The sequence below is a fragment of the Anomalospiza imberbis genome, chromosome 16 (assembly GCF_031753505.1).
Source record: "Anomalospiza imberbis isolate Cuckoo-Finch-1a 21T00152 chromosome 16, ASM3175350v1, whole genome shotgun sequence".
In the NCBI taxonomy this organism is placed as follows: Eukaryota; Metazoa; Chordata; class Aves; order Passeriformes; family Viduidae; genus Anomalospiza; species Anomalospiza imberbis.
Window position 1 is genome coordinate 11630067 of NC_089696.1, and position 25899 is coordinate 11655965.

General features: G+C 50.6%; 1 protein-coding gene across 3 annotated transcripts; it reads right to left on the minus strand.

Moving 5' to 3' along the window:
* Window positions 1-998: 998 nt before the first annotated feature.
* Window positions 999-25577, minus strand: MICALL2 (MICAL like 2). Of its 3 annotated transcripts, none has more exons than XM_068207036.1 (18): window positions 25284-25577; window positions 18662-18710; window positions 15034-15175; window positions 12427-12587; window positions 11673-11794; window positions 10640-11311; window positions 10263-10432; window positions 9323-9398; window positions 9066-9181; window positions 8374-8523; window positions 5628-5683; window positions 5009-5132; window positions 4473-4563; window positions 4038-4111; window positions 3633-3747; window positions 2674-2720; window positions 2450-2582; window positions 999-2376 (listed from the first exon to the last, which is right to left on the minus strand). In XM_068207036.1, the coding sequence occupies exons 1-17, from the start codon at window positions 25424-25426 to the stop codon at window positions 2497-2499; spliced, it is 2394 nt and encodes a 797-aa protein (XP_068063137.1). In that variant the 5' UTR covers window positions 25427-25577; the 3' UTR covers window positions 999-2376; window positions 2450-2496. The 3 variants fall into 3 exon arrangements, with proteins under 3 accessions (XP_068063137.1, XP_068063138.1, XP_068063136.1); XM_068207037.1 differs by adding an exon at window positions 22007-22117 and having other exon boundaries at window positions 999-2582; window positions 25284-25420; XM_068207035.1 differs by having other exon boundaries at window positions 999-2582.
* Window positions 25578-25899: the final 322 nt, after the last annotated feature.

Sequence of the window (25899 nt, forward strand, 5' to 3'; positions counted from 1 at the left end):
AGCAGGTAGCTAGCAGGTGTACCCCTGCCTGTTGTATGGCAGCAGCCTGGCCTCACAAAAGCAAACCCTACAGCAGGTCCAACCATTGCCACAACAGGGCCCTGGGGTTGTTGTTTAAGCACTTTGTTATCACATTCCTGCAGAGGTCCATTTCCTGCCTGTTTTCAAGGTGGGTGAAGGCTGGAGAGGGAAGGACTGGATGAGTTTGGATGGTGCTGCCACCATCCTCCAAATCCATGCAGACTAAACTTCTTGAAGCTGGAGAACCAGAGCCTGAAAAGATGAAAGCCCAGCAATAATGACAGCCTGGGACAGCTCATCAGGAAAGGTATTTCCTTCAGCAGAGATGCTTTCAGCTCTCTTCCTCTCAGCTGGCAGCCCACAAAGGCAGGTTTAGTTCTGGGGATTTGCTGCCACTGCCCAGGTCTGGAAGAGGAGCCCTCCTCCCTCCCCTCATGTTTACACACAGCTCCAGGGAAGAAAGAGCTTCCTGACAAGCAGACCAGGATGGCACTGCACAGCATGCCAGCCCCTGTGGTCAGCATGTCCCCAAAAACCGGTCTGTCTTCCCCGGGGGGAGCACAGGCCCACACGGGGCAGTGTGGTGGCAGAGCCGCCTTTCCCACGGTGACAGCGCGGTTCTGCCACCCGCGTCACCAATGCCACGGTCCAGCTCTGGCAGAACAAGCTCTGCCTCCTGTCTCTCCCACGCCTGCTGGCCAGGCTGGGACCCACAGGCTCTGGGACGTGTGTGATGCCAAAGCAGCGAGGGGGGAATTGCATTTACCTGAGAGCAGGGGTGAGTTTGACACCGAAGCAAAGTCAGTGAAAAAGCCCTTGGTGCCACTGCTCCCTCAGGACGTGCAGCTGCCCTGCAGGCTCTGGGCAAGGGTTGCTCCATCACAGGTACACCAAGCTCCAGAGAGGGACCATCAGTGCTCACAGTGACCAGGACAGCCATATCCACAGTACCCCCAAATCACACTGGGATGCTGAGGTTTACTCCAATAAATCTTTATTGGGCGAGAGCAGGTGCAGGTGCGGGCTATCCCAGCGCTCCCACAGACATGGTCCCCCCTCCGTGGGCTCCAGGAAGCCCCTCGGGCACTGGGTCCCACCCCAGCACATCCCTGCCCGGAGAGTCCCAGTGCCACCTCGTGGGAAAGGGACGCATCGCCTCTGCTCTGCCGCCGGCACAGCAAACCTCCTCCGGCAAAATCCCTGCTCCTGCTGGGCAACAGCACCCGCAGAAACCTCGAGGAGCTGACGTGGAGAGAGGAGCTCCACACAGACCAGAGGCATCATGAATGCATCTGATCTTTCCACGGCTGTCTCCATCCCTGCTGCCCAGGCTGAAAGGGAACAGAGGGTACACCCGGGGCAGGCGTCTGGCTGCAGACACAGCACTGAGGGAAGAGTGGAAAAGCTCCCTGCAGCAGCCCAGAACCTGCTCCTACACTTCTGGTCGCACCAAGGTGACCCACAACATCCCTTGAGGGCACTGGATGTCCAGGGATGGAGCTCAGGAACTGAAGTATTGGTTCCATACAGAAGACTCAGGGGTGAGGCAAACCCATGAATTCCCTTGTGCTCCCAAGTTAGCACCAGGTTATTAAAATAATAGTTTGGTTCATTTTCATCAGAATAGGCCACAGACAATGAAAACGCTGCTTCACTGAGCAGTCAGAGAAATAAGGAGGCTACAAATCTCCCCCACAGAGGGAATGAAACAGTGAGCACCCTCTCATGGCTTTGAGAAATCAGCCTACAGCAACTTCCAAGAGAGGTGTGGAAACAAATCACTATTGCTGAAACTGCTGTGGGTCAAGAACATCCCATGCCAGACACAGAGGAGGTTCTGCTCTCTGCTCCCCCTTGACACGGAGCCTCCAGTTTGCACTGGTATGGTAAGAGGGAAACCATCAATCTCTCTTGCCCTGTAGCATCTCCCTCTCTGCATCTCTGATCCTGGCCAAAGAGCCACAGCACAAGCAGAGAGGGAGGAAGGGAGGGACAAGGGCCCTTCCACAGCCCAGTGCAGTGTCCTGGGTGCAGCCCTGGTGACAGGTATGGGACACCATGCAGGGCCACGTTCCTGCTTTCAGGACTGCGCTGACCCGAGCACTGGGTGGGCAACCTGAGCTCTGCCCTCCTGAGCTGCCAACAAGGCTGAACCAGCTCTGACCCAGAGCCAAAGAAGGAAAACAGTCTTAAAAGTCCATGTGCTGGGAAAGGCATCCTTGGGCCCCATACCAGGGCCAGAGGGGAGTCACACTGTCCCTTTGGTCAGCAAACCTGCAGTCTCCACGTCAGGGAGCACAGGAGCCTCTCACAGTCCAGGAGCTGCAGCAAAGCAGCACTCAGGAAGGACCACGCCTTTGATAGGCCTCCTGGGGCCTCTCACAGTCCTGCACAGCTCCAAGAAAGCAGGACTGAGGAAGGACCACACCTTTGATGGGTCTCTCTGGACCACTGGGAACATCAAGCTCCTGAGCTTTACTCTTGTTTTTTCTGCTTCCATATTTTGGACAAGCGGAACTTGTTCTTTTTCCTCTCTGGCTCCTGGCTCTCAAGAGATCCATCTGCAGGAGAGGGAGCAGACACAGAGCAGGTTGAGAGCCACAGCCCCAGTCAGCCCCAGTGCTGCTCTGTAAGAGGAGAAAGGGCCCTTACCCAACCTCTGTATCATGTCTGCCAACATCTGGTCTTCCTCTTTCTCTCTGTAATGGAACAGCATGGTATTAGAAAACTTTGCTGTGCTCATGACAAGCTGGTAGATACCAAAGCCCATGCAAATACTGATCTTATTCCCCAGTAAGACATGACCAACCTCCACAGCATACCCTGAGAAGGCTGCAGGAAAAAAACCCAACAGTTAGAGTCTTAGACATTAGCAAATTCCATTTGGCTCCTTAGAAAACAAGGGCCTGTGTGGGGATTTCCAGACCTTCTCCCAGCTGGCTGATGAATCATCTGACTTCATGGAGTGGTGAGACACCACCACACCCGAGGAGATGAATGAAGCTGAGACAAGAGTAGCCCGGGGTGCTACAGAGGTGCTCACTGCCATCAGGGACAAGCACACTGCTGTCACCACCTTGTCCTGGGCAGTACCAGAATCCACAAGCAGGAGCTGGTGCTCTGAGGTCAAGAAAGGGAGGCTGTTCTCAGCATCAGGAGGCACAAATCCAGCTACTTGACACAGCAGTTTTCCTTTCAACTTGGGAAGGATCCAGTTCTTGGCTGGAACTGTGGAAGTTGTTCTTCCACTTGCTGCAGCAGATGAGCACATTCCTGACTTCATGTTCCCAGATTCCTCCTGTATCTCCCATACTGCCTCCAGTCTCCCCATCTCCAGCCTCTCCCTCTCCTCCCCTGCATTCCACATTTTCACAGCCCTGTTCTCACAGCAGCTCTAGCTTGAGAGAGAAGAGGGCTGTGATCCTGATCTCTTTCCACCTGCGAAGGATGCAAAGACAGCAGCATTTAGGACAAGATGGTTGATGACAGGTGACCACCCACCTCTCGTGGAGCAGAAGTCTGGACTATAGCCACTCATCCACCCCTACAGCCTGGGCAGCAGTGGAAATACAGTAGTGTTGGCTCATTTCCTACCATCTGAGCACCCTCACCTGAGTCTGTCCTCATCCAGACAATCCACAATATTATTCCGATCATTGACTGTGTTCAGGTACAACTCCAGCAGCTCCTTCTCTTGCTCCTTCTCCCTGGGTGTCTTCAGTTCCTCTGCACAAGACAAGGGAAGCCCATCTCACAGCTACAGGCAGTACCTCCCCACTGTGGCTCCTGCCTCCACCCCGCTCCACAGGGCTAATTGTACAATCCTCACACTCAGGGGCACATCCTACATCCTCTCACAAAGCAGAGGTGGGCTGGATGTCACAGGGAGCCTGCCCCTGACAGGGGACACCCACAGTGGACCTGCAATCCCTGCAGTGCCTTCAGAGCTGCAGGACATCCCAGGGCTGGCACACAAAGTGGAGGCCAGCAGGACTCCCTGTGTGGCCAGTCCTTACCTGGTTTGCTCATGAGGCTTCGCAGCTCCATCTCTATATTCCACTGCTGCTCCTCCAGGTTCTGCTGCTTCATCCTGGAAGGAATGACAGAAGGGATGAGTTACTGCCCTGCCATGCCCCAGGGTTGGATACTTCTCCTGTCATGCTAAAGCCTCATCTCTGTGTTGCCCACCACCTGGGCAGGGGCTGGTGGGTCAGGGGAAATCTTCCTCCATCACATTTCTGAAGTTTCCCTCCTCATGAGCTCTTCACAGACCCTGGGTGCTCAAAGCCTACCAGCTAATACATCATGATGCTGGCAGTTCTCCCAGAGACACCCTCGACCCTTCTCATCCCACCAACCAGCACAGGATTTTTTTGGGCTGCCACACTCCCTCTCCTTCACTGCTCACAGGAAGTGCACAAGCAGACAGGAGAATTTCTGGTTGTACTCACTTGTACATCAGCTCTGATTCCTGTCTGAGCAGCAGCTGTTTCTCATGGATCAGTTTGAACCAATCCACCATAAGGGCATCCTCAGACTCATCTGCAGAGGAGACAAAGGGCAAGAAGCTGTATCAGTTCAGCCTCCCTGGCTCAAACACACAACCTCTTGAGGGAGAGCCTAGGATGACTCATGTGAGCCCCAGGCAACCTCAAGTGAAAACAGGCAATCTTTGGAGCTCCTGGGTACAAGGGATGCAGGTCACTCCCTGTGGATTCAAGGAATCTGCTTATGGAGACTCTGCTACAGGACTCCCAAAACTCTGATCCTCAGCCAAAATAACAAAAGACCTGCTAAAAAAATATATTACAAAACAGCCAGAGAAGGTTCAAAATTCCCCAGGTATCTTTGTATACCAGGTACCTCTGGCAACCTGGTGACTCACATGTAACCTGAGCTCCTAAAAATGCAGCCAAGAGTGCCCAGGGGTAGGACAGGAGCCCCACATCTCCCCACCACAGCAGAGCTGGCACCAGGCCTCCTTTACCTCCCTCGCAGGCACGAAGCTGCTTCTCCAGATCCACTCCTTTCAATTCCAGCTCGTCCAGCTGCTTCTCGATGTCACAAACCTTCTCCTGGATTTTCTCCTCAGGGAGGTAGTCTGGGTGCAGCTAGGAAAAAAAAAAAAGTAGGAGCAAATGCAGCTCAGCCACGCTCAGACTGCCTGCTGAGGTCACAACAGAGGTGGGAAAGGGCATAAGGAGCCCAGCTACAGAGGCACAGCCTGGGAGGGCCAGGTCAGCAGAGGGGCAGAGCTGGCTGCTCACAACAGAGCAGTGGCCACTGCAAGGCTGTGACACATCTGCTGTCAGTGCTAACTCCACCCACACCTGTGAGTCCACAGACATTCTCCCCCCTTCTGTGAGGAACACAGTTTCTACCATAGTTTTGTTTGGCTCTGTCTCATTCCAGCTCTGATTGTCTCCTTGCAAGGAAGATAACCAGCAGCTTCTCCACCTTGTCTCTGCCCCAGAGCATTTCACCCTTTCCCTGGTATCCAAATAAACCCTCCCAATAAGACAAACTTAGATATATCAGGACAAGCACTCCAGAAGGATATTTAACCACCCCAGCCTGCTCCCCTGACACCTGGTTTTCAGCCATACCTTGGTTGGGGACACCACTTGACGCTTCCCTTTGCTTTTTGGAACAGGGAGTTTGACTAGAAGGAAGAAAAAAAAATCACAACAACCTTTAAATAATTTTATGGTGTGGGAGGGTGCCTCCACCACCAGAGCACAACAGGTCCCAGCTACCCAAAAGAGGTCACAGATGATACACATGCATCCACATGCCTGACCAAAGTAAGAGACATATCCTCACAGCCTGATTTGCTCCTTGTGTCTTGTCACTCAGGTCACAGGTTGCTGCTTTCAACCCCAGGGTATAGACAGTCACCTAATTCAGGTGTGACTTTGGAACTTCCACCCAAGAATACTGACTTGCATGTTCACTCACTGTCTTGTTAAAACCCAAAGGTATTTTTTGTGGCAAAACCCATTCCTTATTAAGCTTCCTAAGGATAGCACAGAAATACAGGGTTACTGTCACAGGAAACACCAAAACATACTAAAAATGTCCCTCTAGTGCTCTTTTACAAAGGAGTATCAGTAAATACTGATGAAACAAAGATGGTCTAGGGGACCTCAGTGTAGATTTCAGGAAACTAAGGTTCAATTCCTCCCACAAAACACTTCCTAGGTGAGAAGTCCCTTAGGCCCCACTACACAGCATTATTTAGGCTCTGGACACCTATTAAAATCAATCCTTAAGCAATGTGTATTTGTTCCACTGTGCCTCAGCTTCCTCTGCCCAACTGTGCTGCAAGGATAACTACAGAAGAGTGTGAGGTATTTGGATACCCGAGGGGCTGGGCTGGATAATTACCACAGAGAGAGAACAGAGGCGTGAGTGGATGATGTGATAAGGAAGGAAAACTCTACTATCAAAAGAGCACGGCTGTAACAAAGGCAGCAGTGATGCAGGCTCAGCACACACAGGCAGAAAGACAGGACAGGCAGACATGGGGAGCCTCCTGAGAGACCGAGGAAGAGCTCAAGGACAGCTCTCCAGTTGCCCAGCCCAGAGTACAGACAGTCAACCTAAGCTCTACTGTGCTTTCTGGAAGGAGTGCAGAGGGAGAAGATGCTGGATGTGGCTGTGTTGTTCCTGCACTGCTGGTCTCTGTCAGGGATCTCTTCCCTCTGGATGCTGCTGGTTTGCTGCCTGTGCACTGCCTGCAACTCACATTTCTCTTAAAGATTCCTCCAAGAGGGACTTGTCCTGCCTTGAGCTGTCTGCCTAAACAACACCTCCCTCTCCCAGCTCAGTCCTGCATCTCCAGGCTCCTTCCAAGTGGCCTCTGCAGCACCTCCACCCAAGGCAGAAAGCTGCACCACCGATGGAGAGAAGGCCACGGTCACTGGAGGGGAAGAGCCTGTAAAATGACACCCCGTGACCAGCTCAGGATCTGATATCCCCCGATACCCTCAGGTTCTGGCTTGACAGACACAGGATGGGTTGGCTGCTTGCCAGCAAGCTGGAAGTAGGACAGTTGGCAGGAAAACCCTGGAGCCTCCTTTCTCAACAGAAAACACCACCTACCACCAAAGAAAATGAATGATCGACAGAAATGCTCACCATCCACAGCTCAACACAACCCCAGGACTGAGGGCAGGAACAGCAGCTGACTGTTCACAGCTCTGAGTGCTGAGGTAAAAAGCTACACAGAGGAGAAACAGCTCTGTCCCTAACCCACAGCCTGCACAGTGACAGCAGCAGGAATCAGCCTTTCAGGTGGGGAAAAGTGGGGGGAGACTGCCAGGAAATTTTCCCAATGGCTCTCTGCCATGGCAGTCATTAACCTTTAGAAAGACAGGTATAAACCCAGCCTCCCTTAACAGCTCACTTCTTGGGAGAGACCAGTGTTGAGTCCTGGGGCTGACTCTGAGGAAAGAGGAGGTGGGAAGTTTTGGGAAAATGCTGGCAAAGGAGACGCACCAAACTTTTAAAAAAGACAACACAACTGGAGCCTGAATGTTTGGTAGCTGTCAAAGGTGCTGGCTAAGGGCAATGCTGGAACCAGCTGACAATAAATAAAGCCTGAGGCCATTGAGCCATCAGGACCCATCCTGCTTGCTCCAAGACAAACATCAGGGGCATGACTGAGCCTTGCTTTGTGAATCTTCTACTCCAGACAGGTAAGACACAGCAAGATGGGGTAAGGAAAGGGGAGACGAAGAAGCTGAGCAAACAGGACAGCAGCAAACATCAGGTTAGTTCTAGAAAATTTCCTCAGCATTGTGGTGGGATATGTCAGAGCAAGGATAACTGGGCATTGGAGGAGAGGTGCACAGTAAAGTTGTGGCTGAACAAACAGGAGTAAGAAACTGGATTAAGACTAGGGACAAACTGGTCAGGACATCTTTGAATATCTGGGAAACAGCAGCCTTGGCTCCTGCTCCTGTGAGTCCCGCCAGCTGGAGTCTCTGGATGACAGTTCTCTGCATTCCTTTTATTTCCTAAAGCCACTCAGCTGAAGAGGAACAGAGATATCAAGTAGATCCCAGCTCCCCAAATTAGGAGATGGCCCTCTTCATAGCACTAAGTTAAAGAATGACAGGGCAGTGACCTTGAAAATTTCCTATTTCAATTTCTTCCTTTCCCACTGAATTCTCTGGCCTTGCTGCTTCCTGCTCAGGCCAAGCTGGCTAATAAAAATCAATTACACAGACTCTGCCCCCATGACAGCAGCCACAGGGTTAGTCACAGAAAACTCTGGGACACATATCCCATACTGACCACTCAGGCTGCAGAGGAGAGAGTGACTTTAGTAGCCAGAAGAGATCTTACACGTAGCAGTGTTTGTTTTCAACTGGTTGCCATCTTCCTCCTTCTTGGCAGACCCTCCAGGATCTTTCCAGTCTTGCTTTGAATTCTGACAGCTCTTGATAAGATCTGAGCTGGGAATCAACAACTTCTTTGTGAATCCACCAGATGAAGCTGGATTAAGAAGCACAGACAGGTTTTGGGTAAGAAATTTCAACCCTTATCTCATAAAAATCCCTTTATTGTCCAATGTCTCTGGCAGTCACCACTACCAAACTCCATTTCTAGTCCTAGTCCTCCTCTCTTGATGATAATGAAGGGCATAAGCCCAAAGTAAACAGGGAAAAAACACTCATTACAAGGCAAGAGTAAGAGGAGAATAAAAATTTGGGAGGAGAATAAACAGCTGGGAACCATCACTAAGATTTCTCAACATTACACAATCATGCAAGAGAGAGTAAGTGAAATCCTGCTGGCTGTCTTGCAGAAGAAGGGAACCCTGTGGGTACTGAGTCTCTCTCCTTGGGGAAGGATGAGAGGCCACCCATCAAAGGCACAAAATAAAGGCACCACAAGGCTAAAGCAGGTGCAGAGAGCAAAGATCCCTGAAAGCAAGGCACATTCTCCACCAACACATTCCTCACATGAGCCTTGCAGTACCAATGCCTGGCCCCTTCCTGATAAGCAAAATGAAGGCAAATTTTTATCCTTCATACCAGAGTCTTGCTTTGCTGGTGGGACAACTAATGGGCTTGGCTTTGGCTCCTTGTGTGCTGGGCTCCCTGTTCCCACCTGGGAGTTATCAGTGGGTTTCTTAGAGCCATCTCGGTCCCTGCAAAGAAAAAAGACAAAGGTAGGAAACAATCCTTCTTGCAGAATGGTCCACAGGAAAAGTTCTGGACATCCTGGTGTAAATCTCCACCTGGGATGGTCACATTTGTCATGGAAACCCACCAGCTGCAAAGACACTCACTTGTTGGCTACAGGCTTCAACCGAGATCTCCACCCTTCTGGGCTCTCAGACTTGCTGTCAGCAACATTTGTGCTTCCTGAAGAAAAGAACATAGCAAGGTAAATAAAAATAAACAAGAACAAAAACATCCAATAAAAAGAAACAAGCCAGATTTGAGTCTCAGGAGAATCCTAGGAGATAAGGCATGCACTGGGGCAGGTACTATGATGTTATTGCAGCAAACCAGCACCAGCTCAACAAGTTTAACATGGACAGATTCAGATACAATAGGTAGTAGGTAATCTCAGTGGCATTTTGTCTTTCAGATCAAATGCTTTAAAACCTACAGTTACAGAAATTCAGCCATAGAGTATGTGAACAGGCACATTCAACAGCAATACAACACAAACAGCTCAGATCTCAGAGACCAAAGGCTGGGGCAGGAAGAGGGAGAGACAAAAATCCCCACAAAGCCACAGCAAACTGCAAACAGACAGTTCTGGCCCAAAAAAATACCAGCCACCTGAAAGTGCCTGGGACACTGGGAACCCCTAGATATCATCCCCTGGCCTACTGCTAAGTCACTGTGATGGAAGCTTGAGACAAGGAGGCTGGGTGACCTGCAACTGCAATCAAAACATCATCCCAAAGCTCTGGCAAGGTCTCCCATCTGGGAAAACCTAAGCCTTTGAAAGCCACCATGATCTCAATGTTTGATGACAGCAAGTACAACTTCAAGTACCTGGAGATCCTCAGAGTAGTAGAACTCACCATGCTAGAGGGACCCATTGCACAGGGATAAATGGAAGCGAGTTTTCTGAGACAGCTCAGAAAACACTTCAGTGGTGGTACAGACACAAAGGACAGGAACCATGGACACATTTGCTCTACTAGTCCAAGAGGAAGGCATCAACTTGGAGTGCTGTGTCCAGGCAGAACTGTGTGAATCATTCATCCTCACCTTTGATGCCTTTTGACTCTGGCTTGTGCAAAGAGTCAACAGGTTTGCTGGCAGCCTGGCTCTTGGGCACAGGGTCTCTAATCTTTTCCTGCTTTGGTGCTGTGTACCCTGTTTTGCTGGACTGTGTTTTTGGAGCTGGACTCTGAGAACTGGTGGGAGAAAACTTGCCACTGCAAAAAAGAACAACTTAGTGAGTCTTTTTGAAACGATGGACCTTTTTGTTTGCCTCTGTTCCAATGATTTGATGTGTCCCTTTACAAGCCTTTAAAACTGAGCCACAAGAGCAGTCAGGACAAACCAAAGAAAGATGCAGAGGCTTCTCAAATTATCCCAAGGAACATCCTGGCAGTAAAAAGGGAAAGAGAAATAGTGCTTACCTGCCAGGTGCTGAGGAGCCAGTGGAACTGAGTGCTCCTGGCCTGTGAGGGGAAGAGCTTGCTGCCGACAGAGCCTGTACAATATGGTTACGTGCCTGATCCTTCCCAGCATTCACTCGACTGACCTCAGCAGTGGTTCTGGCAGGGGCAGTTTTATCAGGGCCATGAGGAGCCTGGACTTGTTTTGGAGTGTCAGAAGATTTATTGCTGGAGGACTCCAAAGACCGAAAAAAATTTTCTCGGGCTTGCTGTGTTTTTGTTGTGGAGGATGTCCAAGGAGGCTTCGATGGGCTGCCTTCATGGTGATCTGTTTTATTCCCCAACGAGGCACCTTTGCAGTCATCTGATTTATTTCCAGCTGAGGAGGACCATGGAGTATTTACACTTTTGAAGCCAGAGCTTCCAGAAGATGAAACAGATGGCTTGGTTGAATTAGTGAGGCCTTCCTGGCTGGGTTTCTTCAACACCTGCTCTGGTTTCTTGTGTTCTGCTGCTTTCTGGAACGCCGTGGCAGCAGTAGGGGCTGGGGTACTGTCAGGCTTTTTCCCAGTACTGTGGAGCCCAGAGATCTGGACATTGTCTGGCTGCTGGTGGCTGGTACAGATGAACGTACCGGGCTCAGGCCCAGCTTTATAGCTTCCAGGAAGAAGCAAGTTCCAACACTGCCTGCACCTGTGGATACAAAAGTCTCAGGAAACATCCTCCAGAGTGCTGAGAGACACACAGCTGGGCGTGCAGGCACAACTCCACCATCCACAGGAGGGTGAAGCCACCACACTGGCAGTGAGCAGACCCTGTGTGCACATTCCTCAGGCACCAGAACAAGAGCTGTTGATAGCACAGCCTAAAGCAGGAAAGGTGCAGATGAAAACAAACCTGTGGAGACAGTTTCCCTTACACACAGGTCAAGAGCAAGCCCAGATTGCCTCCACTCTGAATAAAATGTGCCACACCACTCTCTCCAGTCCCAAAGAACCAGGCTGGCCCTCTGTGTCCCCCAGGGCTGTGCCCCTGCTTCGAAGAGCTGCTGTACCTGAAGCAGTTCCTGTGATAGAGCTTCCCATCGACCAAGTAGCGCTGCACCAGGTGCACGTGTTTCCCACAGACCCCACAGCTGCTGCTGGGGACATTCCCACTCTCTGCCAGGACCCTTTTCTGTGGGGAGAAGCAGAGGGTGAGCAGACAAGAACATGGCCCTGGACACAGCTACGAATCTCCCAGGAAGGTGAGTGTTTGGCATGCACAGCCAGGACAGAGAAGTGACATCCAGGAAATCCCCTCTCCCTCTAATCCCTTTGCCACAGAAGTCACAGAAGTGGAACAGCCCTTGGAAGGACAGAGTATGGGGAATATGTTCCCACAAAACCAGAGGACCAGGGTTCCCTGTCTGCCTATAGGCAAAGGTCTCTGATTTCAATTAGCTGGGAAAGGGCTTCTACCCTGTTTTCATCCCTACTCTGCTTTGAAACCATGTCCAATAATTGGATCAAGGTTTTCTAGCAAAATTAATACTACATCCTGTAAAAATCTCCACCTCCAATATCTAGGAACAGCATATCCATGTCCTAAGAACTTCCTGTTCATGAAGTATCCAGGCTGACTGATAGTTTTCCAGTGACTCCCACCTCAATCTACGCCAGAATCAGACCTCTGGATTAAACCACTCATAGTGAACAGGAAATTTAGAGACCAAGTCCTTACCAGGAGGAGCCTTGAGCTAGCCCAGTACTCTCTATCTCACTGAACAGACTTAAGGCATAAAGAACACCCAAAGCCACATTTCTTACCGTGGCAGCTGGGGAGGTTTCCTTTGGCTTAGCTCTGGCTGGTGGGTGGGCCGGAGGCAGTTTTGGTGGCACTGGCTTAGGAGGCTCTGGAGCAGTTTTCTTCCCAGGATGCTGCTCTGGAGATTCAGAGGAAGGACGCTTGATTCCAGCCATGCCTCCAACTGGAAGAATGGAAGAAGGGAATATTTTCAAGGAAACATAAGGAAAACTCACTGGTTTAGCAATAATTTACAAAGTGAGGATATCCAGAGGTGCCTGATGGGTAAATGAAAAGCACACAAGGGGATACAGACTTCCTTCATGAGCAGTTCTGTACTGGACTGAGGGGCAAGAGGCAACAAGTGAATTGTAACAACATTCTGAAACTGCTGATTTTTCTCTTCTCAGGAAATTTCATGAAGAGAAATGCAAAAGTGAAGAAATGCAAATTGCCATCCATTGATGGTGAGAAGAAGACCTTGGGTTTTCAATTCCAGCCCATGGTTTGGCTGGAACTGATCCCAACTGAAACAGGCCCTGCTGGAACAGGCAGAGGGGTTATGGCTCAGCAGCTGAAGGGTTTGCAAACAGAGGGTTTGCTTCATTCAAGTCCTTGTGCTCCAGACTTCCTACAAAGCCTGAACATTCACTGCCGCAAGTGTTCACCCCACATCCCAGCTGGGATTCCCACAGAGCAAACAGCCTTGTTCAATGTGGAAATGACCACTAAAAATGGGTAATTCTGCAAAGACTTGGAGATGCCATAGAGGTGCTGATGTGGAAACCAAGAGTTGCCACAAACAGTCTGAAAATGCCCAATTCTCTTTTCTTTGCAGATGAAATAGAACCCCTCAAAACTCACTATAAGTGGAGAAAAGAGAATCTCCAACACACTTCAGTCAAGCAGGGAATGGTGCCCTGTGCCCTGGGAAGTGCAGGGAAACCTCCCTGGGACATAAGGCTTTGTGCAAAGTTTTTACAGACACAAACCCCAAGTGTCTCACAGGGATGCTATTCTTGCACCACTTCCTATTCTGAACGAGATGTCTCTGTGTTCCTTGTGGGATATTTGAGCCACAGCTTCACTTTCCAAGTGACACTTAAATGGCCACTCATCTGAAAAGAGATTATAGCCTGCTCAGTAAACACAGAAAGGGCAGGGAGCAGAGAGGGAGCCCGGTTCCCAGCAGTCTGCCCTCAAGAAAGCCAATTCTCCAAATAAACACCCAGGACTCCTACTGCAGGGACCAGGGGACAGCTGACCCAGTAAGCAGCTCAGGCTCAGACTGCCCCTCACTTCCCACTTGTGCCATTTACTGAATTCCCAAAGCCCAGCACAAAGATGGGTGGCTTCAACTCTGCTCATCCCCAAAAGCATGACCTCACTAAAACCTTGTCTGCTCACCCTCTCTGTCCTCCTGTGTCCTGATTATTTCATGGTCCTGCTGGAACCCATCCGAAGGGCACAACTGTGATTCCATGACTCTGTTTGGTGTCAGAGGGCACATTCCAGGCTGGGCTCATTTTCAGACATTCATATTCACCCCAGCAACAGGAATGCAACCAAAGTGTTTTGAGGGACACTTGTGGGAGTATAAAAATGTGCTTTGCTTGATGATGTGGTAGACAAGATGCAGGGGGGAGGGGGAAAAGACCCCAACCTGACCCAGACTCTCACCACTTGGCACAAACATGATGGAACTTGTTTGATTTCAATCAGAGCAGTTTTAAAGTAAGAAATCAAAAATGAAGATGGGGAAGGAAGAAGTTGTGGAGGGAGAGAAAAAGCATGCTTAAATGTGAAGAGGTGGAGAAGTAGGAAGAGTTTAAACATTAAAGGCAGCTCTGAGTGAATTGTGCTTTCTTTCCAAGATGTAGGACACTTTCAATACATCTCTCTCCATTTACATTCACCTTAACCAGTTAAGTCACTCATGTCCCACTTCAGAAAGTTTCCTCTGGAGGAACCTGTAAAATTGGTTTATCATATTACTTCATGTTGTGTGAGCTTAAAGCCAAATATAAACCAAGACTACAACAATGCTCCTGTGAGCCCAGCTGAACTCTCCAGTAGGTGAATAAATGTCTTGGCAGCTCTGTTTTATGTTTGACAGAATTTCTATCACAATTTTGTCATTTAGGGTGATAATTTTCTTCTCCTTCCTTCCATCAGTGCTGCTGTGCTGTACAAGCCCTACCACTGATGCTGTCACATTGGCACAGCCTCACAGACAAGCTCAGCCTTGTTCTACTCCATGCTCTCACCAGCCCTCAGGTGTGGCAAAGACTGGAACAGGGGTGGAGGTGCTCAAGAATAGAAAGCTGAGGTGGGGACCATGGAGAGGAACCTTCAGTGGTCCTCTTTGGCTGGACCATAAGAAATTTTAGACTGTATATTAAATTTTAATGCAGTAGTTTCAAAGACAAGACATAGCCTTATACCCATCTAAAAGGACTGGTGCAACCGTAGGCTGGTGTGCAGAGTCCAGATCCCCCCAGTGAAACAGTTCTGGTACCAAAAAGGCCTCTGTGCAATTAATTTTGCTTTTTCCAAGCTATCAGGAGGCAAGGGAAAGCATGAAATGAAGGCCTGATGCTTCCCAGCCCTCCAGGGAATATTGTACTTACTAGGAGACCGTCCATGGAAGTAGTTATAATACTGGGAAACGTAGGTGAGGATGCTCAGCCTGTCTGGTACCTTCAGAGCAACCATATCCTCTGCATCCAGCAAGGCTGGGATCCCCAGCTCCTCCTCTGCCACCCGAAATGCCTGGAGAGGGGGATAAACAAAATAAAACCAGAGGGGTCTTATCCACGGCAGGCAGCAGAGCTGCTCCTCATGCTGAATAAGAAAGTGCACTGCAAACAGCCCCACTCAAATAAAAATAACTCTACTGGGGAACAGCTGCACCAGTTTAACTCCTACATCATAGGAACCAACGGAGTCATGGCTTCCAGCCACTGCCTTGAGAAATCCAGGCAAGCAGCCAAAAATCTGGCCTGGCAAGCTGGCCATAGCTCACTGCTCAGTAACTCACCTGGGCTTCCCTTGCTCTTCCTCCAGCCTGCCTGTGTGTGTGAGTGCACAGCTGCAGAGAGCCAGGCCTGGCAGAAGGGGATGTGTCAGCCCAGGCTGGCAGAGTTGTTTCCAGGCTCCCAGCCCAACGTGGAGCGCTCCCCAATTAACGGTGGGCTGGTAGGTGCTTGCAGGCAGCTTCCCTCTCTGAGTGCTGGGCAAAAGCTTCCTGCCTCCTACTGCCTGCTCTTCTCCATCTGAAAATTGGGCTGCAGGAGGCTGCCTGCTCTCCCAGACCAGAAAGGGGGAAAAGAAGTGTAATGCAGAAAAATTCCTGCTACATAGCTCCCTTCCAGTTTAACTGTTTCCATGCTGCCTAACATGTATTTGGGGGTATATATTCCTCTTTGTGGTGTCCTCTGCTTGGAAACTGCAGGTGAAGGAGGCAAAAGCTATTTTCTCTTGCCTCTGAAAAAAAGACTTTAATAGAATAGAAAAAAAAAAGCAACATCCAAACGTCACCCTTGCCCAGTTCAGTTTAGGGCTTTTACTAAGGATATTCTCCAGCCTTGTTCCTTCCCAACTTATGGGGAAAAAATCCTTTCCTTTTTCCAAAGGAAAACAGCACTTGCAGGACCAGAGGCACAAGGAATACTACTGCTAAAGTCCACAGTGAAAGGGTTAAAAAAAAATTGAATATATTAAACCCCTCCACATCTGACCTCCGGCAGGGACACACACAGTGTTGGTGTGCAAGCCAACCATTCCTGCTTAGAAGAAACAAACAGCCACTATTTTTCAGCAAGATAATTACCATTTTTTTCCATTGGGTATCCCAGTAAAAATGTAACAGAGCTGACATTAAGAATGCTTTCAGCCAGTTACCACTGGCTGTGTCACCCCAGTGCCAGCCCAGCCTGGCACTTTCCTGTCTTGTAAACTGGCACTTAATACATTCTTTGGAGTGTTCCCCACTGCACTGGCTGCACAACTGGTCTGACCAGTCGAGTTTTCTTGCTGGCCATTCCTGGTGTGAGGTTTAGTGGGAACACAGGTCATGCCACCTCCTGCCACGCTGTGCCACGGGTGACACCGGTCACGGTCACGGAACATGAGCGAGGGGCTGCCTGGACCACAGAGAGGAGGATGCTCTGTGCACCCACCTGGTTTGGCCAGAGCCAGGTGAGCAATGCAAAGAGCACTGTCAGGACATGGTGTCCCCTGTGCCTGCAGCATCCTCGTGTTCCTGGGACTGCTCTTGCCTGGAGACCCAAGAGGATCAGCACCTAAGAGGACCCAGCCACCCTTTTCCTCTGCCTGCCGGCCCAGGCTGCCCTTTAAGGGACCAACATGTTGGTTTTGCATCTTGTTTTCCATCAGTGCAGCTCCAAGTGCTTTCCAGGGGAAGAAAGTGCCACTGCTACCATGTCCATGCAAAATGGGAAAGTGATATGCTTGAGGCCACCTGAGCTGGCCTGGCACAGGTTCCCTCTGGCACAGGCTCCACCTGCTACACCACACCACCATCCACCAGCACTGACTCCAAGGCCTCTAGAAACTTTCCTTCTCTTTATATGTTTTTGAAATCTCTAGCCAAAAAAATACCAGCAACTGAATTTTTTCTAGGGTTTGGGGTTGGTCTTGTGGCACATGAGAAGTGACACATTCTTCCTTGACAGATGACCTCACATAGCAAACTGCATTTCAAACAAGGCTTTTTTACATGCACAAAACAGCCCTTGCAAAGAAGCCTCTGACTGAGTAAGGCATCAAGGAGGGTCTGGACAACAGCAGAGAAATAATGCTGGGAGAAATCAGGCCCTCTTGTATCCCAAGGACAGCCAGAGCAAGGAGGTGTAGGAGCTAGGATGGAGAGCAGCCCGAGGGGGAGGCCAGCCCAGGAGCACAGAGAGGTGGAGGGGCAATCCCACAGACAGCACAGCCAAGGCAGCAGGACACCAGCAGGGAAAGGACAGCACAGACAAGTCATCCCACAGCAGGTGGAGTAAGGAAGAGAGAGCAAAACAAAGGACGTAAAGAAACTCAGAAAGGGGGAGGAGGGGACACACAGACTGCAACAAAGGAGGGGAGCAACTCTTTATGAGAAGCACAAAGAAGCTTTTCATTAATAGAAGCAGCAGAGGCAGCTCACAGAGCTCATTTCCCAGACACAAGCAGACACCATCAGCCCAGCTGGACAAGGAGCAACACTTGGGGATCCTCAGCACTTCAGCCAAGACACACTTCCATGGAGAAGAGGCCCCAGCTCCTGCCAAACACCAAACCTCCAGGGCAAAATGCATGGTCTGAATCTCCGTTGAGGAGAGGAACACACAGGGCTGAGCCCCAGAGTGTCACTAACTCCTCACAGGCTGCAGCCCAGCCTGGGGACAGAGGGTCTGTGATGGGAGCTGCAGACACGGCCAGGGATGAAGGGCAGCAGAAGCTAAGGAGCCATGAGGGGACAAGTTTAGCTCTTCCAGAGGCAAGAAGCACTTCAGCCAGCTCACTGCCTGAGAGCGTGTCACTCCTCCAGCCCAGACAAGGGTAAGCTGCCATGGTTTGTTCATATCCCAAGCTCCTGTCAAGCAGCCATGAAACTGCGTGGAGCAATGCCAAGGGAAGAAAAGTGTTATAATTCACTGCCTCTCCTTTTGCAATGGAGAGAGGGAGAGGAAAATCCTTCCTTGGATCACTAAGACCATGCTAGAATCCACTGCAGGAGGGAGCTGGCCTGCCTAACTTCTATTTTCTTTGTGGAAAGAGCGTGAGAAACTCCAATACCAGGCTGGAGTGTCCAGGCAGCATCAGGTTTTAGGATGTATCCACCTTGATCCCCTGCACCAGGAAGGAACAGAAGGGAGAACACTCCCTGTGCTTCCTCTCACACCAGCTTTTTCCCAGCTCCTGCTCCATCCCTCAGGAGTGTCACATACTCAACATGTCCATGTTTTGAGCTCTAGCAGATCTGTCTGAGCTCCTGCTGCCACAGGGCACACTGGGAACGGGAATCACTGTGTGGCCAGCTAAGAAGTATGAACAGCCTGAAGTTGCTTTCCAGCAGCCAGCCAGGCTGGACAGTGCTGGTCAGAGGAGAAGGCTGGAAGGTGCAGGGTAAGGCAAAGGATTGGAACACAGCACAATGGGTACACTGTGTCTGCAGGGTTTCTGTTGCTAAATCACATGAGCAAAGTGCCAGGTCACAGACTAGACCAAAAGTAAACATTAAAAGTCACTTACCAACTTGTTGTTCTCGTACACATTTTCTTTTCTGAGGGAGTCAAAGTTTCTGAAATACAGAAAAAGGAAAAATCTCAGGTTGGTGATGTAGAGTGAGCTGCTCCACTTCCAGCTCTGGCTCAGGGGACAGAGCACCCCATCCATCCCTGGACAGCTCCAGAGAGGGCAGCGTAGAAGATCCCACCCGAGAGTCACAGACCTGCTGTACCCAGGACAGAGAAGTGCAGCAGGCACAGCATCTGCCCACAGGCAGCACAAGACAATTTTGGCACATCTACCTTTGCAGGGCTGTGGACAGGACATGTTGGTGCAAAAACATCCCAGGCAGATTGAGAGGTTCTGCTGCAACACCTCTAATTCATGGGGTGGTTTCTTGGCCCCCAGAAAAGCCTTGCTTCCCTCCCACCTCAAAGAGACACACCAATACCTGCTGGCCAGGTATGAACACTCTCTCCCTGCAAGTACATTCCAGTCACATCCATGTTCTTCTCCTGTCTTGAAAGTTGTCTCCACACAGAGAGAGCTCAGCTCCAAGGAGGTCTTTCATGGATCCCTCACACATTGCACGTATCACATGCTTTTCCAACACACCCATCTCCTCTGATCTCAGTGGCTCCTGGGTCCAGCAGCACATGAGTTCTGGCTTCTTTCTTCCTCTGGCAGAACTCCACAAAACCAGCACCAGGGATCTGCCTGGGAAAACCTCTGCCCACAGCATACTGCATCTGATAACACCAAAGTTGTCAGTAGAAATTTTAGTCTGCTTTCCCTAGGGCTGTAACTTTTGATTTGTGCTTGCAATCAGTAACTGAAAAGGAAGTGACAATTACTGTTCACAAATCCAAGCCAAAGTCAACAACTCCTTTCTGCTGTCTCCAGACATCACTTCCCTCTTCACCTCTCCCCAGATTTGCTTTCCCTCTCCCTGGTCCAGCCCAGATGCCACACTCTCTGCACTGTGCTGGGAGCTCAGAACCTGGAATGTGCTGGGACAGGGATGAAAGCACAGGGGAGAGTTTGTGCTGCTGCAAGTAGAGCCACAACACAGTGTGCTCCTTCAGCCACAGCAGAGTGTGTCCCTTGCTTAGGAAACAGCATCATCAGCTTTGTTTTAAAGTGACTGCCACTTGCTAAACAGGGAATACAAAACTGGCTGTTGGCTGGCAGCCCTGCTCTCCAACACTGCTTCCTGCTGCCCAGGCAAGTTGGCAGGGTGAAATCCTTTCTGATAGCCCCGTTTCACCTTACAATCCTTGTGTCTGCTGGCACAGAGCTGAGCGAGAGGCTGACACCTGAGAGGGAATTCTCACTGATAAACAGAAAACAGCACCAACTTTGCATTCCTTGTATGTAGCACCTTTGTACCCGGTGTGGACCCTCCTTCTTAGCCCATCTCTGTCCTCTGGGATGAGCCAGGGTAACTCCGAGAGCCAGGGCAAAGCTGGCTTGCAGCAACCTATTCATGAGAGAAACACATGATCTGTATCGCAGCAGGGCAACTTTTTCCACTGCTTGTAACAGCAAGGAGCAAGCCAGGTCCTTTATCTACTCAGCACAGAAAGTGGAGCATTACATCATAAATAAGAGAGGAACCTTAAACAGCCTTGCTCATCATGCCACAGCCTATGCCTCCTCCCTGCTTCCCACATCTGGTATTGCTACGTGGGATAAGGAGAGAAGGAATGACAGATAAGAGCCTGAGGTTAAACTCCCCCGAAGAGCACGTAAAGACAAGGCACATCCCACCTCTAAACCACAGAGTCTTTCCTGTGCAAAATCAAAGGGAATTGCAGAGGTTTTTCTTCAAGCAGTGCTCCTGCCCAAAGATTTCCCTTCCCTGAGACAATGGATTAAAAAGAGCAAGAAAAAATAATCATGCGCCAAAAAAAGTCTCAGTGAAACAATAGATACAACCATCCTTGGGTTAAGTCAGGCCAGAAAACTGGCTTTTTTAAAGACACAGCTAAAGGAGGTGATTTCAGCTCTTTGCCTCAATCCCAGTTCTGCTCCCAAACAGTCCCTGTAGCATGGAAATGCAGCAAAACACTGCAAGAACAAAGAGGAGCTCCAGCTTCCTTGGTCATTCTGACATGTAAGGCACTGGAATTACGACTTATTGTCAGTCAGTGGCCTTCAGCCACACTCAATGCTGTTTGCTGTGGTGGTGTGTGTACTCCCTGGCATGCAGCAGAGACCTAAAAACCCCAATCTTTTGATGGTGAATGTCTCAAATCCCCTTCTATTCCTCAAAAGAAAGTGCAAACAACCAGGTTATTTGGTCATTTCAAGAGTTCCCTGACCTCTCAGCATCATTCTTTCCCTGGCTAGTCAGGTGAACTGCTTACATCTAATATTTCTTTTGGAAATTGAGCTTGCTGTTGCATCTCCTGTCTTGGAATATCAAAGCTCTCTGGACCAATGTAATCCTAAGACAGCAAAGGTAATACAAACAGAGAAGTAGGAGTTCTCCACTGAGAAAACACAGGCAACTGAATTAATTGGAAAATGTGAAAAATATAAATGTGACCCAAGAGAGGCCTCCGGTGTTGGAAACAAATCAGAGTGGAGTTCACAAGCACAGGAATAGTTTTATTCCTGTTTTAAAACAGAAGAAGTTTTTAGCTCTGAAAAACCCCTTCCCTTAGCAAATAAGTAGCTGAGCATTTCTCATGCCCACAAATCTCCGTGACCACCCCCTGCTCCAGCTGCACAGATCCAGCACTCACAAACATGCCACAGTCCTCTGCAAGCACGTGTGCTTCCATAGGAGGAATCTCTGCTGCTGCAAGCACTAACTTGATCGGAAACTTGACCTTGGAGCAGACTGAGCAAAAAAAATCCCAGAGCCTCAATGGCACCAAAAAAGTTTCTGCTTTCTGGCACTTTTGTGCTACTTTTTCTACAGACAATAAGATGTGCAGACAAAAGGATCAGTGTAAAAGAGTGAGGCACCCTTTGCCAGCTCACAGCCTTGGACAGGGGCCTCAAATCCAGCATGCTCTGCTGGGAACAGGACCTTTCAGCTGCGCTCTTTCTGGAGATGCAAAGGCCAGGAGGTGGGACAAGGCTGGGAATTCCAGGAGGGAGTTTCCCCCATGTGCTCATCCTCCTCTCAGGAATGCCTGCTCCACATTGCCATGCTCTGGCTAGAAAGTGCCAGAATGCTGCCGAAACGAACCCCGAGCCATCCTCCCCTGCCTACGCCTGTCACACGAACCACAAACCCACCAAGCCAAGCAGGCAGCTCTGCTTCACCCCAGGCTTCTGCTGAGGAGAGAGTCTGCAGACAACCCATCCCAGCAGAGCCAGCACGACCTCATCCTGCCCTGCTGAGCTGACACTGACCTGGAAATGCTGCTGGAGGAAAGAGCTCTGCTGCTGCTCAGCTGCCAAGGGGGATTTCACCACCAGCCCATTCCCAGAACACCAGCTTGCAGTCTGGGAAAGAGCAAGATCCTGGATGAAGAGAAGGATCTTAATCAAAACCTTTCCTTGACATCTGGCATTAATATCTAAGTGAGCGTGCACAGCTCCCCTGCCTCTTCTAACTCATTCATCAGGACAAGGCCACTAAAATCGTGGCTGAAGCTTGCACAACCTTCACCGCCACATGTGGCAGCTGCTGACCTCAGCCTCCTACCACGCTGCAATGAGGCTTCATGTTCCTCTGACAAGAGATGTCCCCAGGCTCTACAATCATCCCAGAAAATGGGCTGGAGCCTGCCTGAAACAGCGTGTGTGCCCAGCTGGGGCTGACTCTGAAGCACTCTTTAACTGGGACAAAAAAAGTGGATTTCCATGGTAATTCAGTGTGGATCTTCACTCCCCCAAGCATCCTTGCATGAGTGGGAAGTGAGTGGGAAATGCATTTCTAATTTTACACAGCTTGCCCTGTTCACTGGTAACACACAAGCCAACACTGGCTAAGTTTGAGAGAAGTTATCATATTTTCCATATGTTTTCCAGCAAGAAAACAGGAAGGAAAGAGAGACCCTGCCTGTCCTCTGAGCCATGTACTTCACAAGAGAAGCTCATGTTTATGTCCACGTTTTGAGCTTGAAGTTTTCCTGGTAATTTTTCAGGCTCCTGCAGGAGAAATCCCCTGCACTCAGCCCAAGAATGTAATTTGTGTAAACCAAGACAGAAAACACGCTGTTGCAAAACTGATGCTGTGACTGAATCATGTTCTGCAAGTGACCTATGCAGCAGAGCTGCTGCAAACACACCAAGCGCTCCAAAGACCCCTTTCTAGTTCTACTTTCAGTCTGGTGTTTTTAATTTTTAACTAGAATCTTTGGAAGAAGCAAGGACAGGAGCCCAGGATGGACCCCTAGAAAAGCAGAAGTCACAGTCACATGTGCACCAAGCTGTGTTTCTCCATCATTGTACCCTGAACCAAGAACACTCAGAGAAGCTTTTTGGGATACCTGGAGAATCTGCACAAGGATTCTGCCCCAGGATCTGACACATGGCACCTGGCAATCCTTGCCACCAACCACCCGAAAGCACCACTTCCTTCCAGCAGGACTTTGCCCAGTCTGTAGTACACGTGGTGCTTTCCTGTATTACAGCACTGACACGGATGAAGGAGGTCACAAATAAAGGCTTCTCTTACTTTAACCTTCAGGCAGCCCTTGCTGAGCTGGTCCGAGTCAGAAAGAGCTTCTGTGACGTCTCAAATAAAGTCAGGAAGAATGTCCACCATAAAAGAAAATGAATGGGAACAGAGAGATGCCTCAAGGAACGTCATCCCTCTTCAGCACAGGAAAATTTATTTAAGAGGTGTCTATCCACAACCCTTTTTGCACAGTTCAAGGATTATAAACAACTCACTAAACTGGGCAACAGGATTATTCCAGCTCTCACATCGCTGAGCGCCTGTGTACAGCGGGCTCCGGATGGGCCAGCTGCAGGAAGCAGTCACAGCCCCTCCACGAGAACACCTCAACCCTTCTGCCCCGGTGTTTTGTATTTTTGGGACTGTGAATCAAAGGAAGGAAAGGAAATATTTGGAGTCACATGGACATGACAACATGTCAGGAAGTCATACACGGCAACACCACGGTGACGGCCCAAGCACTGGGACAACAAAGTGTGCCTGGAGCTCCTGAACCAACCTCCTGCTGCCCGAGCCTGCTCCAGTTCCTGTCAAGTTACAAGACAACAGAGGAGAGAAAACAAGGGGTCTTCTCTTGGGTTCAACCAAAAGCAAGACACCTGCAAGAGGGATGGCTGCACACAAACCCATGTGGCAGGCTGTCCTGGGAGCATGAAGAAAAAGGGAGAATACACAGGACAGGAGGAAAACTGCAGAACAGACCACCCAATCTGTTCCTCACCCAGCTGGCACATCTGACCAGGAGAGACCCAATGCTTAAATCAATACTCCTGGGCACTCTTTCCAGGGCTCCTTTGCCTTCATCTTCCCCCTCATACCCACCATCTCAAAGAGCCCAAAAGAAAGAAAAAAATCAAACTCAAAAAACACCAGCTATGAAGCAGGATCTGTGACTCCCTTTGGCCATTCACCTTCCCAGATGTCAACATTTGGGCAGAGACAGTTCAAAACCCACAGGGCACCATAAAATGCCCCAGCACATGAAAAGCACTTAAGGTCCCATAGACAGAGCTATAGACGGGAAAAACAAGGATGTGCAGGAATCCAGTGGCTGTGGGGCCCTGCCCTTTTACTGCATTTTGTTTAAACAGCCCTCGCCTTGCAACTTGTAAGCACTGCACTGCTGTTGAGCTGAGTGAGGAGAGCCCAGCCAGAGCAAACACAACAGCAAAGAAGGAAATGCTGCCCCAAAGATCAGTGCCTGAACTTGTTTTGCAATGGAAAGGACACATTTGGAACATTTATAATCCAGCTACTAGGGGAAGAAAAGGGAAAAAGGAAAAATGTATGGAAAAAACCAGCACGTAGGCTGGGAGAGCAGAGCTTTTCTCTGGGAGATTCTCAGTGTGGGTGTGAGCAGAACACTGCTGATGATGTGTCCACAGGGAGAGGCAAGAGCCCAGGGAAGTTGGAAGACCAGGGTCCACAGCTCAATGAATGGCAGGACAGCCACAGCCCATCACAACTTGAAGGATGGCGGCATGGCCACAGCCTGGAGAGGGTCCTTGGGTGGATGGAGAACCAGGGGTCTGCAGCTCGATGGAGGGTGGGATGGGCACAGCCCATGCAGAGCTCGATGGATGGGCACAGCCCATGCACAGCTCGATGGATGGGCACAGCCCATGCACAGCTGGATGGACAGCAGGATGGGCACAGCCCATGCACAGCTGGATGGATGGGCACAGCCCATGCACAGCTGGATGGACAGCAGGATGGGCACAGCCCATGCACAGCTCGATGGATGGGCACAGCCCATGCACAGCTGGATGGACAGCAGGATGGGCACAGCCCATGCACAGCTGGATGGACAGCAGGATGGGCACAGCCCATGCACAGCTCGATGGACGGCGCAATGAGCACAACCCATCCACAGTTGGATGGATGGGCACAGCCCATGTACAGCGGGATGGAGGGCGGGATGGCCACAGCCCAGCGAGCGGGGGGTCCCGGCCCCGCCGAGCCGGCAGCCCTGGCGCGGCCCTCGATGCCCGGCACGGTACTCACATGAGGTCGGGGCGGTGTCGGTGCAGGATGGCGCAGAAGGCGAGGCCGTCGCGGAACGAGGTGGTCATGTTGGTGATGCTGACATCGCGGTAGCCCTCGCACTGCTGCCGGCACCACAGCTGCAGGTTCTGGATGGCGGCCATGGCCCGCGGGGAGCCGGAGGGCGCCGCGGCGCGGGGCTCGGCAGGGCCGGGCAGGGCCGGGCAGGGCCGGGCAGGGCCGGGCAGGGCCGGGGACGCTCCGCGCCGCGCCGTGCCCAGCCCGGGCCGAGCAGCCCGCGGGTGGCGACCGGACCGGCGGCGGTAGGCGGGGAAAGGGGCGGGCCAGGGGCGGAGGAGCGGCGGAGAAGGCGCGGCTGCGGCGCCGCCTCGCCTCGGGGAGCGGGCAGAGGCACCCCCGGTGGCCGGGGCACCAGGGAGCCCAGCCCGCCCGGAGGGCAAGGGAAATTTCCTCTGCTCCCGCACAGAAACGTCAAAACGTCCTGCCCCCAAGGGGCGGCCAGCAGGGGAAGCGCGAATCGTATTTAGTCACTAGGGAGGGATGTTTTCTTCCCATTTGGAGAAGAAAAAGTTAAAAAGCACCATAAAGCAGTTAAATGTAAGTGTCCGCTGGATAG

What these genes read in the sequence shown, in the direction of transcription:
- MICALL2 (XM_068207036.1), bottom strand. Translation starts at nt 25,426, where the DNA reads ATGGCCGCCATCCAGAACCTGCAGCTGTGGTGCCGGCAGCAGTGCGAG. An exon ending in AAACCTCCCCAGCTGCCACG is followed by an intron (nt 11,795 to 12,426) that starts GTAAGAAATGTG and finishes TTCTCCCCACAG; the next exon opens with AAAAGGGTCCTGGCAGAGAG. An exon ending in AGACATGATACAGAGGTTGG is followed by an intron (nt 2,583 to 2,673) that starts GTAAGGGCCCTT and finishes CCTCTCCTGCAG; the next exon opens with ATGGATCTCTTGAGAGCCAG.